The sequence below is a fragment of the Prionailurus bengalensis genome, chromosome E2 (assembly GCF_016509475.1).
Source record: "Prionailurus bengalensis isolate Pbe53 chromosome E2, Fcat_Pben_1.1_paternal_pri, whole genome shotgun sequence".
NCBI classification, from domain to species: Eukaryota; Metazoa; Chordata; class Mammalia; order Carnivora; family Felidae; genus Prionailurus; species Prionailurus bengalensis.
This window is the reverse complement of record NC_057352.1, coordinates 49420018-49435939: the sequence shown is the minus strand read 5'-3', so window position 1 is coordinate 49435939 and position 15922 is coordinate 49420018. Positions and strand designations below refer to the sequence as shown.

The 15922-nt window shown below is 52.8% G+C and overlaps 1 protein-coding gene across 2 annotated transcripts in view; it reads right to left on the bottom strand.

Moving 5' to 3' along the window:
* Positions 1-12654, bottom strand: part of PDPR (pyruvate dehydrogenase phosphatase regulatory subunit) — a 37076-nt gene extending 24422 nt beyond the window's left edge. For both annotated transcript variants that reach the window (XM_043599667.1, XM_043599668.1), the window contains exons 1-3: positions 12457-12654; positions 6094-6387; positions 4803-4936 (exon numbers count right to left, since the gene is read on the bottom strand). In XM_043599667.1, coding sequence (XP_043455602.1) covers positions 4803-4936; positions 6094-6320 — 361 coding nt within the window. In that variant the 5' untranslated portion in view covers positions 6321-6387; positions 12457-12654. The remainder of the gene's footprint in view (positions 1-4802; positions 4937-6093; positions 6388-12456) is intronic.
* Positions 12655-15922: the final 3268 nt, after the last annotated feature.

Genomic DNA, 15922 nt, shown 5'->3' with positions numbered 1-15922 from the left:
TCCCTAGCATAGCCAATGGGCATGTAGCCAAAGTTCAGCCAATCAGACCCCCTGGGATACCGGGTCTGGAGCAAGTGGGTGAATGGCTGGAGGCCAGTCATCTCGGAAGCAGCAGCGTCCTGGCCAGACCGGCCCTGTTTCAGTTGAGGGGCTACCTGTTGTGGGCTTCCCACGGCCTGGCCTCCACGTTGCCTGCTCCAGCCGGCAGCCTCCTGCCAACTCACTGGCTCCGAGGGCCTTCCAACAAACTCCTTTTGCCCACGCTGGCCAGAGTTGATTCCTGCTCTTTGCAGTCAACATATATGACACACCCGTGATCATGCTTTGGTCAGTGATAACCGCCCTAATGTGCAATGACTCTCAGTTCTAACGATGAAAAAACTGAATCAGCTACCATTTTGTTTTTTTTTTTTAATTTTTTAAATGTTTATTTATTGTTGACAGAAAGAGACAGACAGCATGAGCAGGGGAGGGGCAGAAAGAGACAGAGACACAGAATCCAAGTAGGCTGTAGGCTCTGAGCTGTCAGCACAGAGCCCAATGTAGGGCTCGAACCCACTGTGAGATCTCACAAACTGTGAGATCATTACCTGAGCCCAAGTTGGATGCTTAACTGACTGAGCCACCCAGGCACGCCTCAGCTATCTTTTAAAAAGGCACTACAAGAGGATCATTTAAATATTTCCCTCATCTCTTTTGAAACCATCAGATAAATATGTCCTTCCCTGACATGACAAGAATGTCTATCTAAGTTTGGAGAACTGAAATTTCAGAGAATGGCTTTTAAAAACTATAGCTAGGGGAGCCTCAGTGGCTCCATCAGTTAAGAATCCGACTTTGGCTCAGGTCATGAGCAGAGCCTGCTTCAGATCCTCTGTCCCCCTCTCCTACCCCCCCTCCCCACCCTGCTCATACTTTGTCTTTCAAAAATAAACATTAAAAAAAATTTTTTTTAATAAAAAATAAAAACTGTAGCTACACCAGACCAGTGCAGTGATCCTGGCCAGTAATTCACTGGCTCATCACACTCTGAATCTCACTGCAAAGGGTTCAGCAGTCACTTCCTACTTACTACCAAAGATCCCACATGGGAGGAGAGTGTCACTGTATACAAAGCTACACAACACATCGCATCTCACACATGATGTCAAATTGTGCTCTTCCCAACAGAACCACCTGTGATAACAACATATCACCTGTTAACAAGATTAATGGTCTGTTGTTTTCCCACAGAGGACTTTTAAAGTTTGGTCTAGAGCTTTCTGACACAAAATTTCCTGTCACAGGTGTGAAGCCATAAAATAGAACTCTTACATTCAATAAGAACAAAGTACACATCTAATATTAAAAGACGAGTTAGAAAAGAAATATAAATAGCCAATAAACCCACAAAATAATGTTTAAAAGAAAGAGATGCAAATTAGGATCTGATAACTTCTTCCATCTCTCAGATTAGCAAAAAGAATAATACCCAATGTTGGGTGCCTAGCTGGCTCAGCGGGTAGAGCCGGCAACTCTTGATCTCAGGGTCATGAGTTGGAGCCCCATGTTAGGCACAGAGATTACTTAAGAAAAAAATAATATAAAAAATAATACCCAGCGTTGAAAGACTAAAAAGATATAACTGCTCTCAAACACTTATGGTGAGAGGGTGGCCCTTTCAGAGGATGATCTGGCAATACCTAGCCGAGTTTAAAATACACACACTCTTTGCTCAAATTATCCACCTTTTAGAAATCTATCCATTAGAAATAACAAGAGAAAACAAAGATATACTGACAAGGATCTTTACTGCATCATTATTTAGAACAAAAAAAAAAAAAAAAAAAGAGGAAACTATGGGGTGCCTGGGTGTCTCAGTCGGTAAGTGTCTCACTTCGGCTCAGGTCATGATCTTGCAGTTCGTGGGTTCGAGCCCTGGACTGGGCTCTGTGCTGATAGCTCAGAGCCTGGAGTCTGCTTTGGATTCTGTGTCCCCCCTCCTTTCTGCTCCTTCCCCACTCATGCTCTATTTCTATCTCAAAATAAACATTAAAAAAAAGAGTAAAAAAAGAAGATGAAACTATAAACGTCAGGTAATGGGAAAATGGATAAACAAACCAACACATACTATGGCACATTCCTCTGCAGGTATAAACAAAGACGACGAGTTATTTATATGAGCTGATTTGAAGAGCACTCAATAAAACACGTTCATTTAACTATTACTTTAACGTTTTTATTTTTTTTATTTTTGAGACAGAGAGAGACAGAGCATGAACAGGGGAGGGTCAGAGAGAGAGGGAGACACAGAATCTGAAACAGGCTCCAGGCTCTGAGCAGTCAGCACAGAGCCTGACGCGGGGCTCGAACTCACGGACCGCGAGATCGTGACCTGAGCCAAAGTCAGACGCTTAACCGACTGAGCCACCCAGGCGCCCCTCATTTAACTATTATTAAGAATGTTTCTGGGGGCGCCGGGGCGGCTCAATCAGTTAAACTCTGACTTTGGCTCAGGTCAAGATCTCACGGTTCATGAGTTCAAAATCCGTGTCGGGCTCTGTGCTGACAGCTCAGAGCCTGGAGCCGCTTTGGATTCTGTGTCTCCCTCTCTCTCTGCACCCCCCACCACCCCCGCTTGTACTCTGTCTCTCAAAAATTAATAAATGTTTAAAAATATATTTAAAAATATTTCTGTATTTGAGGAACAAGAAAGTAACACAGAGTGGAGAAATAATCCCCAATAAAAAGATGGGACAAAGAGCATATGATAAACTGTTAAATAAACAGCACCGACAAAGGTAAGGCAAAATTTGGAGAAAAAAGATCCGCGTGGGCTACATGGTCTGGAACAGGCACTGCATGAAGTACTGATGTGTCAGAATATTTAAGTAGGGAACATACCCCTCACGTAAATGAACTATTTTCAGAAGATTAGCATGTAGTATCCTAATCGTGAAGTCCAGGTTGTACACAGGTCACTCGTCTTCATTTAATGTCTCAAAACCAGCCCACTGACTGGCAGCGATCCAAGCAGCACACACCTGCGCATTCTGCCGGGTAACAGAATTTTCCATCGGGGTACCCCAAGTCACCTTTCACTGCACCACCGCTAAACTGCACTGGGGGTGACGGACTGACTGATCCCCGGACTCTCCCTTGCCTGACTTCCGTGCTGTCCCACAAGCATCAAGGGGATACAGGACCTAATAAGGGTTTCGTGGTGACCCAAAACTCAACTGAAACTGTTTTACCTTACGGAAAAGAGGCCTAGGACCTGATTCCTCAGGCACCCAACCAGCTGAGCACCACAAGGCCCGGCAAAGCACGAGGAACTGAACCGGTGGACCGGAAGTCAGCAGTTCTGGCGCTGGGCCCATTACACGGACCCTCTGCTGACTCAATCCCTGGTAGATACCCGATTCAAGTACCGGTTGCCATCAAGTTAAATCCAACCCAGAGGGACTCTTCCCGCCTGTCCTGCACGTATCCCGCATCTTCCCTAACAGAAGCCAGAGACGGTGCAGCGGCAGGCACCACGCACATTTACCATCTTCACTCGCGAGTCCTCGCCTCTCAAAGCAAGCCTGGCCGAGAGCGAGGACACCACGGGAGTTGGGCTCATCTACCGGGCAGGGACCAGGGTGAGGCGGCTGAGGACCCGCTCTCAGCACTGGGCCAGCACAGGGCCGGCCGGGGAACCGTGCTCACGTGCCCAAGCACGTACAGCCTCTTCCTGCCTGCCTGTAACTCCTCTCCTGGCATCTCCCCTTCTCCACTGCCACATCTACCCAATCCTGTTACAGGACGCTCATCTTAACCCAGAATTGACAAACAACGTCACACTTCACCAGAGTGCGAATTATATGAAAGGGAAGCTATAAAACCGTAGTCTGTCGTCAGAATCTCTAATGATTATAATCTCACCTTCCCCAGTGAAAACTGTGTCATACGCCACATAATTTCCAGTTGGCCGGCAAAGTGAGCCACAGGCCGTGCGTACCCCGTGACCACATGGCAGAGCCACCTCAGCGGGCACACAGATCGAGCTACCGTCCCTGTCAGGAGGGGTCTTGACTTCCCTGTGATTTGAATCACGCAGGTGTTCTGAAGAGCAGCCCTGAGCTACACGAGCGGCTAGGCCCAGCTACTCGCTTAGGGCAATTCCCGCGGCCACCAAACGGTTTCACCAGCTACGACACAGGCTCAACCCTGGGCTTCTGGCTAGTCCATCACCTCGCGACAAGCTGACAGACCTGCTTCCTACTTGTTTTCATATGGGACCGCCCCATAGCCTGGTCTCCCCGTCCTACTTGCTCCGGTCGTATTCGGCTCACGACTCCCCGGGTTCCTTTCCCTTGGGGACGCACACAAGGGGTACCATACGCTTAAGCTTTACAGTCACAAATATCCTTAAGCGCAACTGGTGAAATTCAGTGGCTCAGACTATGATTTCACTGTCAAGCACCGAAACTTAAGCACTTCCTTCTCTTCCTCCTTCAGGAGCCAGATGTGGCCACCTAATATATACTTCAGAGAGTGAAATAGGAAATGGCACAGGAAACCTTTCACATCATAGGAATTCTGGCATCTGGATAGGATCCGAGATAATGACCGAATCCCCTCGATAGATAAGGAAACGGCAGACAGCTCAACACGCTCACACACTTGCCCGAGGTAAGACCAGGACGAGTGCAGAGCTCGGACTGAAACTCAAGCCTCAACTAAAATCCCCAGGCAGGCTTGGTGTCGGACCGCATATGGTACTGAGTGAAAGAGTCCGGGCCACAGGCAGACCAGTAAATGGCAGGGTACCTGCTTACCTGTTTGGATCCCTGTTTCTTGCTCTAACTGCTGGTAGAGTTTGTTGGAATAGTCTGCCATCTTCTGCTCGATGGTCAAGTGCCTGGCGGTGCTCAGGATGCCGGCACAGAACCTCGTAGAGCCAGCGGCCAGCCTGCGGGATGGATCCAAAATGCTCTTAGGTAGACTCGCATATCTGTGAATGCAACTAGTTCAAAGACCCTCATTACTGGCACCGACCGTAATATCAAAAGATGGAAACCTAAATATCCCGACAGGAGAGGGATTTCAAATGTTGGCGTTCACCTACACGACGGGACGCCGCGCAGCCATAAAGAAGGCACGAGAATGCTCTTCTGCAACAATATGGGAATCCGAATGAAAACAGCATGGGAGGAGCACTACTTAATATGCCACTAACTTGTACAAAAAAAGAGAAAAAAATAGCACGTGAAGACCCACGTACACACGTACACACTGACCAACACGTTTGCTCATATACACGGGGGGTGTCTGCAACGACACACTAGGAACTTAATTTGCCTCCAGCGAGGGAAACTTCAGCTAGAAGTCAGGGATGAGAAGCAGACTTTCGCTGCACACTCTTTTACAGTTTTTAATTCTGAATCGTGTAAATGCATTGCCTATTCGGAGAGAATTACAACAGACTTGTTAGACGTCATTCAATTTCTGGTAGGCAATAGAACAAAAAAGGACTGTAAGGGAAAGTGAGACAACTTGTACCAAGTACGAACCTTAGTCAGTAATAAGGTATCCATATTGATTCATCATATTTAACGGTAACCCCAACCTGAGATGTCAGTCCCAGGTGCACACAGGCGTGAGGCACACGGGAACTCGGTACAACCTTTGCATTTGTTCTGTAAATCTAGCACGGCTCTAAAATAAGTTAATTCAGTGGGGGGAAAAAAAGGAACAGAAAGAAGACAGGATGCAGCCAATTTCATTTCCGCCCATAGAGGGAGCTCCAGAGCCACGGGGTCTATGTTGCCATTTGACCGCCCCTACCCGGAGAACAAGATGGTAAGATGTGCCTGGACCCTGAAATAAAACGCACCCTCTTCGGATACTCGGCTCCGCGGCATCTGCCACCTCTCTCAGAGCCCAAAAACACGGGTATTGCACATCGCGAAACCATGGACAGGAGATTTCGCCTTTCCGTGACTGTTCTCATGCTACTTAGCGACAGGTTAGCCACTGCCGGGACAGGTTACCGGGAGCAGAGGGGGTGAGGGAAGCCCACGCAGTTGGTGCAACATGGCCCCAAGCCGGGTCCCGTCTGGTCCTTACCTGCCCTGCTCCAAAAGGACAATATCCTTCCAGCCCATCTTGGAGAGGTGATAGGCCACGGATGTGCCCATGATTCCACCGCCACAGATGACCACCTGTGCCTGGGCAGGCAGGGCGACAGAATGCGCCTCGGCAGCTGGCGCACCGCTTCTCCCCGACGACCAGTTCTGCCATCCTCGGCCGGTCCTTTGTCTCCGGGCCACCGACAGCAACCGGGAAAACATCATGTCTGCCCGTCAGCAGCTCGGAGATGTGCTCCCACTCGGCCAAAGAGGAGATTCTCCCCAATTCAAACTAGACAGAGAAAGCAAACAGATTTCATTCCACTGTACTCAGTGCGCCGGAAGAGTGACAAAAGAAAAGGAGGCAACAGAGAATGATAATCATCATGTCTCATCCAGACAGAGGCACAAGCACATGCAAAGGCCCTGAGGGGAGGCACACCTTAAGGAGTCCGAGCACAGAAGGGAGGCCAGTGTGCCCACAGCTCGACGGCAAGGCACAGTCGACCAGAGACGAGGCCGGAGAGGCAGGCAGAAAGCAATGACACAAGCGCTTGGATGCCTCACGAGGAGCTGGGATTTTACTCCAAGTGCAAAGGAAAATACTAAAGCAGGGAATGAAATGATCTGATACGCTTTTCCTAAGATCAGCCTGGCTCCACAGTGGGGACTGGACTGGAGGAAAGGCAGGGCTAGGAAGCTACCGCAGGTGTCCAAGAGGGAGGGCACGGTGGCTCACACGAGGATGGTGGCGGTGGAGTCAGAGCCATGACTGGATTGTTGTGGATGGTGAAATGACAGTACTTAACTTGCCAACAAACCGGATGTTAAGATGGGGAGCGGGAGAAAGACGGACGATGGCAAAGTTTCCAGGTTAAGCGACGGGTGGTGCCACGTCCTAAGGTGTGAAGGACTAGGGATGCGGAGGGAGGCGGGAAGGAGAGGGAGAGGGAGGCGGTGAGGGCGCGTGCGCGCATACCGAGGTGTCAAGGGCGAGACACCTAGCAGGCATCCACGTGGAAGTGCCAAGCAGCTAGATAACCAGGCCTGAAGCCTGGGGAAGACGTGGGGTATCCGGAGACCCGGCAGTCTGAGGAACAACTCTGAGGCTCCCCAGCAGGCACAGCTTGGCAAGGGAAAGAAAGTACTGGACGGGGGACTGCGTGCCGGGGCAGACTCACAGAGCGTCCAAACGGCTGAGCGGCGGAAAGGGAACCGGGCAGAGGTGTCACAGAAGCCGAGAGAGGAGATGGTTCGCTACAGAGGGTGGCCAGGGATGGAGCAAGACGGCCAGGTGCCTGCTGGGACTTGACGACACAGAGGTCCTTGGTGTCCTCAAAGAGGACATTCCCAGGGGAGTGCCAGGGACGAAGTACGGCCTAGAGCAAGCTCAAGAGCAAGGAGATGAGGGAGTGTGCACAGCTTCTTCACGTGCTGCCCGGAAGGGAGCAGAAACCCCAGACAGGAGGAGAGAATGGGGGTGGAGCAAGGCTATTTGTCTATAAAGGTGGGAGCCACAGAGACTGTTTCAGGGCTGGCGAGAAGGGCCAGGAAGAGGGAAAGAGGTGGGGGAGGAAGGAGAGGCGGTGACAAAGAATGAGGTCCTGGAAAGGAAGGGAGAGAGAGAAGAGAAGAGAAGAGAAGAGAAGAGAAGAGAAGAGAAGAGAAGAGAAGAGAAGAGAAGAGAAGAGAAAACAAACCCAAAGCCGCAGTGAGGGACGGCGTGCCCCGCGTCTGCACAGGCCACAGACTGGAGACGCCAGGTCCCACGGCCCCTTCCTGAAAGCAGGGGAGGACCGGTCATGGCAGGCTTATGACGAACCACGGGAGTCACAGGCTGCGACCAAGCCCATGTCCCTCTGAGATGACTAACACCATGAGGTAGATTAGGGAGCGGACAGGTTCAGGCCACCAGGGAGATTACTCTAACTAAGGGCATAAGAGGACTGTTCAATTTTTAAGAAACTGCAGACAGCCCTGTGGGCGAAGGCACGGTCTCCGAGTGTGGGGAGACGGCGACACTTCAGAGGAGAGCCCTGGCAGCCCGTGCGCCCACCAGCACGCCGCTACCAGCCCGGGACCCACGGAGGGCCCCCGACGGCCCAGGTCGTCCAAGGCCAAGGTGTGGGTGCCCATCCATCAGACAGGATCCCAGAACTGAGACCGAGCAGGCCTCCACTGCGTCCCAAGGAAATCCCATCCAACCAGGGCTGATTACTTTGGCCACCTTGTGGTGACCTCCAGGCCTCACCTCCTTGGTCCCCGCCAAACCGTCTCGAGACAGAAGCTTCTCCACAGCCAGACTTCCCACAATCTCATCTCCATATGACCGATTTCTCTCTCTCTCTCTTTCTTTCTCTCTCTCTCTCTCTCTGTCTGCTGTCCTCCCCTCCAAACCTCTCCACCGTGTCCTCCAGAACATCCTTTCCAAACTGGAACACCCAGCCCTTCACCTAGCTTCTCTCCACCTCTGCTTCAACAGAGACACAGCTCTACTGAGGGAAACGCCACTGCCACGTGGCCAGCCCGTCCCACTGACCTTGCCATCAGGAGGGGGGGAGGCGGGCACCCTTCTCCCTTCAGAACCATTACCACTTGGTCATGCTTGAAAAGACCCTGTTCCCTCATGGCTCACACTAGCAGGCACCCCGTAGCTAGCCCCGGGCCTCTGCGTGTTCAGCCACAGGCAGATGTCTGTCTACATTCAGGTTCTGAACCCACAACACTGCTCCTCTCCCAACCTGGGACCCCACCTCCTTCCTTCCTTCCAAACACAAAACCTGTCTCCTCAACCCCTGAAACTCCACCTGCATCTACGACCACCTCATCCTTCAACCTCGTAGGGTCAAAAGTTGATCCCTCCCCACGTGCCCTGGATCCCTCTCTCTCCTTCCTTCCCTTGACTCGGCTCCATCAACTGTCCCCTTCCACGTACCTTCAGTGTCCCCTCCAATCCTCAGCATTTTAATACGCTCAAGTCCCTCCCAACTGACTTAAGAAATACAAGAAAGGCTCCGTAACAGTCTTCCAATGGTGATTTTTAATTTTACAAATTCTGAATTATAAAATTGTGGTCTTTGTAAACAACACAAACGTAGAAGGAAATTAAGATCTCCCATCATGCAAAATACTCAATTCCAGGGCTGATGAAATTTCCCCAGACTTATTTAGCTTGCAGCACGTGCTCCCCGGACACCCACCTGTGTGCCACCACCTGTCTTAAAGTCCTTTTTGTTACACCTCGGTGATTGCACAGTCTGCCGGCGGGTTACACCAAAATTTACTATGACGTCACAACCCGTCTTTTTCACTTGACAAGAAGGGCTTCCTATGGTATCTGTCACTTTCCCCCCTTTCCACCGTCCCGAACCCAAGCGGTTAAGCTCCCGTCCCGCATGCCGGAATACTGCTCTCACCAAGAATGCCACTGTTGCCACCTTCCAGGGACACCGGGCCCATCTCACTCACCCTCTCCACAGCACTGAACACCGCCGATCGCTCCCGCTACTCACGCACTCTGTCCCTGTTTTATTTTGACACCGACTACCCCGGTCACATCTACACCGCCTTCTCTCCCCTGCCCATCCTTCTGTGTTGCCGTCCCTCAGGGTGTCTGGGACCAGCTTCTCCTCTCAGTTTGCCACCCTCCAGGGTCATTTCACGCGTACCAAGACTGACGCCTAAGCCCACAACAGCCCCGAGCTTTACATCTGCACCTCGAGCTGAACAATGGCCATGTCCACTTGGGTCCACATGGGTTCCCGTGGGTCACACCGAGCACATCCAGAAGGGAAACCCACCTGCCTCAATCTCCAAATCTGCTCCACTCCTGTGTCCCGCAGTGACACCATACACAAGAATGCCAGGTGTCACCTCCTCTCTCACCTCCCTCTCTCTCACCTCCTCTATGCGGCCAACCGTCATGGACTAACAATTCCACAGGCGACATTTCCCTCAGACCATCGACCTCTCCCCCTCCTCACTGCCATTACCTGAGTACAGACCGCCGTCCCCGCTCAGATGAAGGCAGAAGCTTCCCGACAGGGCTTCCGCACACCATTCTCCCCACCCCCCTCAATCCTTCCGAGGAGGGGCGTGGAGGGAGGCTTCTCAAATGAAACTCTTGTTCACACCCCTCCTCAAAACTCTGCAATGGCTTTCTGATGCCCTGAGGAAAAAAGCATTCTCCTGAACAGGAAGTGTGCGAGATCCTTCATCATCAGGCTCATTCCTGACCTCTGGTCTCTTTCTCTCCTCTCCAGCCAGACGGACATACTTATAATTCCTCCAACAGGACAGGCATTGAGTCCCTCTGAAACCCCCAGGATCTGGGCACACTGTTCCTTCGAACCACACGGCATAGTTCCTGCCCCCCTGCCCCCCAAACATGGATAATCCCCTCAGCTCTCACCCTGTTTCACAGCTTATCAGACCCCCTCTCCCCCAATACCGCCTCAGGTGACTCTTCTGTGTTCTCCCACAACACCCTGCACTTCTCCAGCACAGAGCCTCCCACACTGTCACAGCCTGTTTGCCAATCAGGGAAACGGCACAACGACCCCGCTGAAAATGCAGGCTTTGGGGGCAGACAGGTATGGGCCTGAAAATCTCCCCCACGTCTCATCAGCTCTATGCCTTTGAGCAAGTCCTTCCATCTCTGCGCTCCAGGCTCCTCATCCACAAGGTGAGCTACGAACACCTGCCTCGCCGGGTTGCCACAAAGACTACGTCAGGCAATACAGGAAAAGCATGGTAACTGGCACCCGAGAAGCACTCAGTAAGTGCTAGTTTTGAGTCTCCTTTTACAATGGAGCTCTCTGGGAGCTGAGACCAGTTACCACTTCAACGTGATTCTGCCGGCATTCAGGGTAGGCACCTAGGAAATATAATCAACGGAGGAATGAGAATATACAATAAACGAGATGGGAAAAAATTCAGTGAGGACTCTGAGATCTTGAGGCTAGGCTCCAAGATTTCAGGGGATATCTAAATCACATAGAGTAATTTTTTTAAATTGTTTTCGGGTTTTTTTGTTTTTCAGAGAGAGAAAGGGAGCCAGCAGGAGCCTGGGAGGGGCCACAGAGGGAGAGAGAATATCTTAAGCAGGCTCCACGCTGAGCATGAAGCCCGATCTGGGGCTCATCCCATGACCCTGGGATCGTGACGAGCCAAATCCAAGAGTGGGACGCTCAACCAACTGAGCCACCCAGGCCGGTAGAGAAGAATCTGAAGATGTCAGAGACAAAGAAATAAAAGGTGTAGCCGGGTTTAAAATAAGTTATATTTAAAAACAAAAAACTAAGATGGCCCTATAATGTTCTCTCCCTCTAAGAAGAATCGCTAAGGCAACCTCAATATTGGGACTGGTTATGCTCACACCTGCTTACGACAAGAAGAGCAAGGGACAGCTCCAAGTCCCTCTGGGTTGTTCCCCTGTATGGTCCCAGCGTGTGTACAAATGGGCCGCTGGTCACAAGGAAGCCTAGTGAGTGGAGCTCGACCGACACACTTCCCACTCTTGCCTCAGCAGAAGGGCCACCTGGGACATTTCCTTCAAACAGACAGACAAAAACCCCAACACTATCGCAGCCTCTTTCTCTGGAGAGTCTGATCCTGCTGGTCCCGGGGATGCATCTGTCAAAACGTGCCACCAGGTGATCAGGCAAGTTTAAGAAATTAATACATATCCCTAGCGCTGGAAAAGTGTGCCCCGTGGCCCGGCACCGGCACCCCTCCTCCCCTTCCCCCCCTCCCCCCCCCCCCCCCGGCCGCATGCCCGCAGGTCACGCTTACAGAGATTCCCGAATCTAATGTGAATGTCCTTCACAGGGGTCCCGAGTGACCAAACATCACGAAGACAGTTCACCACCCTGGCCTACACTTTTCCCGGTAACTCGGCTTGCCGCACTCTGCAGCAGGCGTACAAGTTAGCGAAGCAGAGGCGGACCGCACGTCTCCAGGCGGGAAAACGATTGCACCTGCAGAGGGAGAAGGGCGGGCGAGACCAGCCAAACCCGCTCCAGGCGCTGTGCAAGCCCGAGGCGGGGAGTCCGAAGCGAGGGCACCCCGGCCGCTCTGGACATCGGGCTGAGGAGCGCAGGCCCCGGGGGCAGCCGTGCACGGGGCCCCAAGGCCCGGACCCCGGACCCCTTCGGCCGGACGCCGCACAGCCGCAGACCGACTGAGAGAGACGAGGCAGACCCACTCTCGCCCCGGGCCGCCGGAGTCCCCAGCGACCCGGCAGGAGCGACAGGAAACGAGGGGCGGCCGCGACCACCCCCGAGGAAGACCAAAGCGAAAAGGGGGGCGCTGAGACCCGCGCGGAGGGGAGGCCAGAGCGGCCCCGCCGCCGTCTCCTTACCTCACGGGCCGCCGCGGGCTCCGCCGTCAGCAGCACCCCGGCGGCAACGCGACAGCAGCCACAACAGATGCCGGGGGTCCCGCCGCCAGAAACGGGGCACTGGGAATGGGAAGGGGGCGGGGCGGAGGGAGTAAAAAGTTCCGGGGAAGCGGGAGAGACCGCGACCTTCCGCGCTTTACGGCCCCCGGCAAGGGTACGCCCGCGCGTGCCGGCACACGCGCACGCGCGCGCCGTGACGTCCCCGCGGCGGCCCCGCCCCTGCCACGTGGGGCTTGTTTGGGTCTCGCGAGGCCCCGCCCCGGGAGCTCGGCCCCCGCCCCAGTGGTCCGGGCTGCTTTCTGAAGCGTGCAAGTGGAGTGGGGATGCTGCGGTGGGTCGCCGGCCTTGCCGGGGTGTCGGGAGCGCGGGGCTTCGCTCTGCCCTCCAGGCGCCCTGCCGCTTCTGTCCCCGAGCGGGTCCGCGGCTCAAAGCCACTCTAGTCCCTGGCGCAAAAGGGCGGCGTGGACCGACAGTCCCTTGTCTCTGGAAGGCGCTCGGCTCTTCCTTGGGCCAGGCTCTAGCAGAGCGTCTGAAATCCGGTCTGCGGGCCTGGCCCGACCTCGGAGGCGGGTTTAGCGACCCTGAGCTCTGGGCGGGATCTCACTCTGCACCTTCCTGGCTTGCCTGGGCCCGAGGAAGCGGAGTCATTCACCCCATCTTCGGAGAAGCCTCCTGTCCAGTCCTCCCTTCCTATCGCTTGGCCCTGTTTTCTTTCCCTCGTGGAACTCATCACTATCTAAAGTATGTGTTCGCTGACTGCCTTTGCCACCAGTGGCAGGCCCCGGACCCTGTCGACAGAACCTCAATCTTAGGCACGGCAGCACTTGCAGCAGCGCTTGGCGCATGGTCCAGCCAGTATTTCTTTGAATGGGGAGCGTTCTGAGGGCACGGCCGCCACTGCACGGTGGGCCACACTCTCCACTTCCCGGTCTTGGGATTGAAGCCCGTCTTGCCACACGAGCCAGTCTCGTTTCCTTATGGCCTCTGATGATGGGATTCCGCAGTGCACAAGAACCGGAGGGCTGCTGCCATTTTAGGGGGTGGCAGAAAGCTCAGGGACCCCGGTGGCACCAGGCCGGCCCACAACCTGCACAACTGTCTACCCACTGACTCGCCAGTTAACTCACACGCTACATTGCACCGGGTTCTGGCTGCCTGAGGATGGAAACTCCGCCTCTTGCTGGTCTGATGCATAAAAGTTGAAGACATTCTGCGCTTCTGTGCAGAGAAATTCTTCAGTATTTTAGCTAATGGCTTAGAGCTTGGTGTCACCTGACTGCCCAAAAGGGAGAGGAAATAGACCAACCCATCTGAGGTTGTATTCTTGAGGACGTCCCAGATGTGGCAGTTTGGGGAGAAAAACTTCACAAGTTTTCCTGATGAGTAGTTTCACCTATGCCATTTTCAGGCTTGTGAATTGGGGAGAAACCTAGTTGTCTGTACGAAACGGTGGGTGAAATGAAGTGATGGTGTTGTAAATTCCATTCCGTTTACGTGCAGTTAAGTAGTGAACACGCTGTATGCATTTCTCCCCGCTTACCTCAACCATCACAATTTTTTTGATGTTTATTTATTTTGAGAGAGGGAGAGAGAACAAGCAGGGGAGAGGGGCAGAGAGAGAAGGAGAGAGAGAGAGGATCCCAAGCAGGCTCTGCACCACCAGTGCAGAGCCGGACGCAGGACTGGGACCCACCAACGCTGAGATCATGACCTGAGCCCAAATCAAGAGTCAGAGGCTCAACCGCCTGAGCCACCCAGGTGCCCCTCAACCGTCACTATTTTACATCTCCACGTTAAAAGGCTAAGTCCCACGGCTCCTTTATTGTCGACGTTGGTTCTTGTACTTTCTAGGCTCTCATATCCACCAAATGCCCTATTCTTCAGGAGGACTGACTGTTTTCTCTTCTGGGCTTCTCCTACTCCACGAAACGCCAGAGTGACTTCTCGTACGATACTTCACAGAGCAGACCATCCCATGCACAATTACACGTCTTGACAGGACTTTTCACTCGTGGTATTTGGATTCACCGTTGCAAACATTCTGCCTTCTTGGTTTTCTGTCTCGCAAGGACTGAAATTACCAGGGGTGGGGAGGATAGTTTCAGCATCTGTTTCAAAAGATCCACGCCAGGATTTCCTTTGCACACCAGGAACTGGAGCTCGGAGCACCTCTCTGCTCCAAGCCCGATTCTCGGTTCGGTTCTCGTGCCTTACGCCAGAATGTCCCACGGTAGGTGTAGACAGGAAGGACAAAGAGAAAGTCAGTCACTCGGTCTGAGGGTTCCCCTCCACCCCCCATAGCCTCTCTTCCCCAGATCAAAGGCCTGGCCTGCTGGGTAGAAAGTTTCTGCGGCTTGTTTCAATCAAGGGGTTTCTAGCAGCACAGTTAACGCTTCACTCTCCGGTGTGCTCTGGGGATACAGGAAAATGCCATTGTAATTATCGTACAGCGCTGTAACTCCTTATTTACATTTTGTATTACAAAATGTACATTTTGTAAATGTGCAGTTTGCTCAGCCCCTTTCTGTGTGTGTGTAGTGACAGCAGGTGGTGCTGAGGACACGTGAGGCATTTTAGGGCACGGGCTCTTTCACAGGAGCTCCGGGGACTTGAGGCGCCCAGAGTGACCAGCATCTCTGCCTCCGCGGGCGCGGTATTAACATCCTACCCTGTACTTCCATCAAGCCGGAGTTTAATTAACGTGTTCTTTTCATGCGACTGGGTCTGCAAATGAATAAACAGACACGTTAATTACTCTGGCTGAGTCCCCTGTGAAACGTGCTTCATGTTTGGCGACAGGGTGTTAAGTATTTGCCATAACAGAGGATAGACACGGTACGCAAAACCTTATCCACCTGTGTTACCAGAGCATAAAACAGGATTTGGAAAGCAAGGCACAGCACACACAGGCATTCCATCACCCTCCACGCAGTGGCGGCATGGCTAGAGACAGATAGCCTCCCTTACTCTTCCGAAGGTTTGAGGACTCACATCTAAGTCTCTAACACGCGACAGACTGAACCGGCCAAGAAAGTGCTAAGCATGCGGCAGGCACCAGCGGCGGTGCCTCGGAATCGTCTCGGGACACGTAAAGCAACACCCTCTGAGTGAACTGGAATCAACCAGGCTGGAAGTCTGACCCGTACTTCTCGAGAGGCTTCCGGGAAGCTCTCTCGTGTCTAGAAACCGCTGCGTGCCAAGAGTTGAGCAGCCCGGAGGACAAATGGTAGCTGTGAAAGCTTTGTGGCTTCAGAAGGACTTTCGCTGGTTCCTAAGGAAGATACTTAGAGCAGGACAGGCCTCTTCTCATACCTCATCCCATTTGATCTTGTGACAATCTTAGGAGGGGAGGTTTTAGCACACGATGTGGGCTCAGAGGTAACGTGACTCTTCCAAGATCACGCCGCTTGTGGGAAGATCTAGAGAC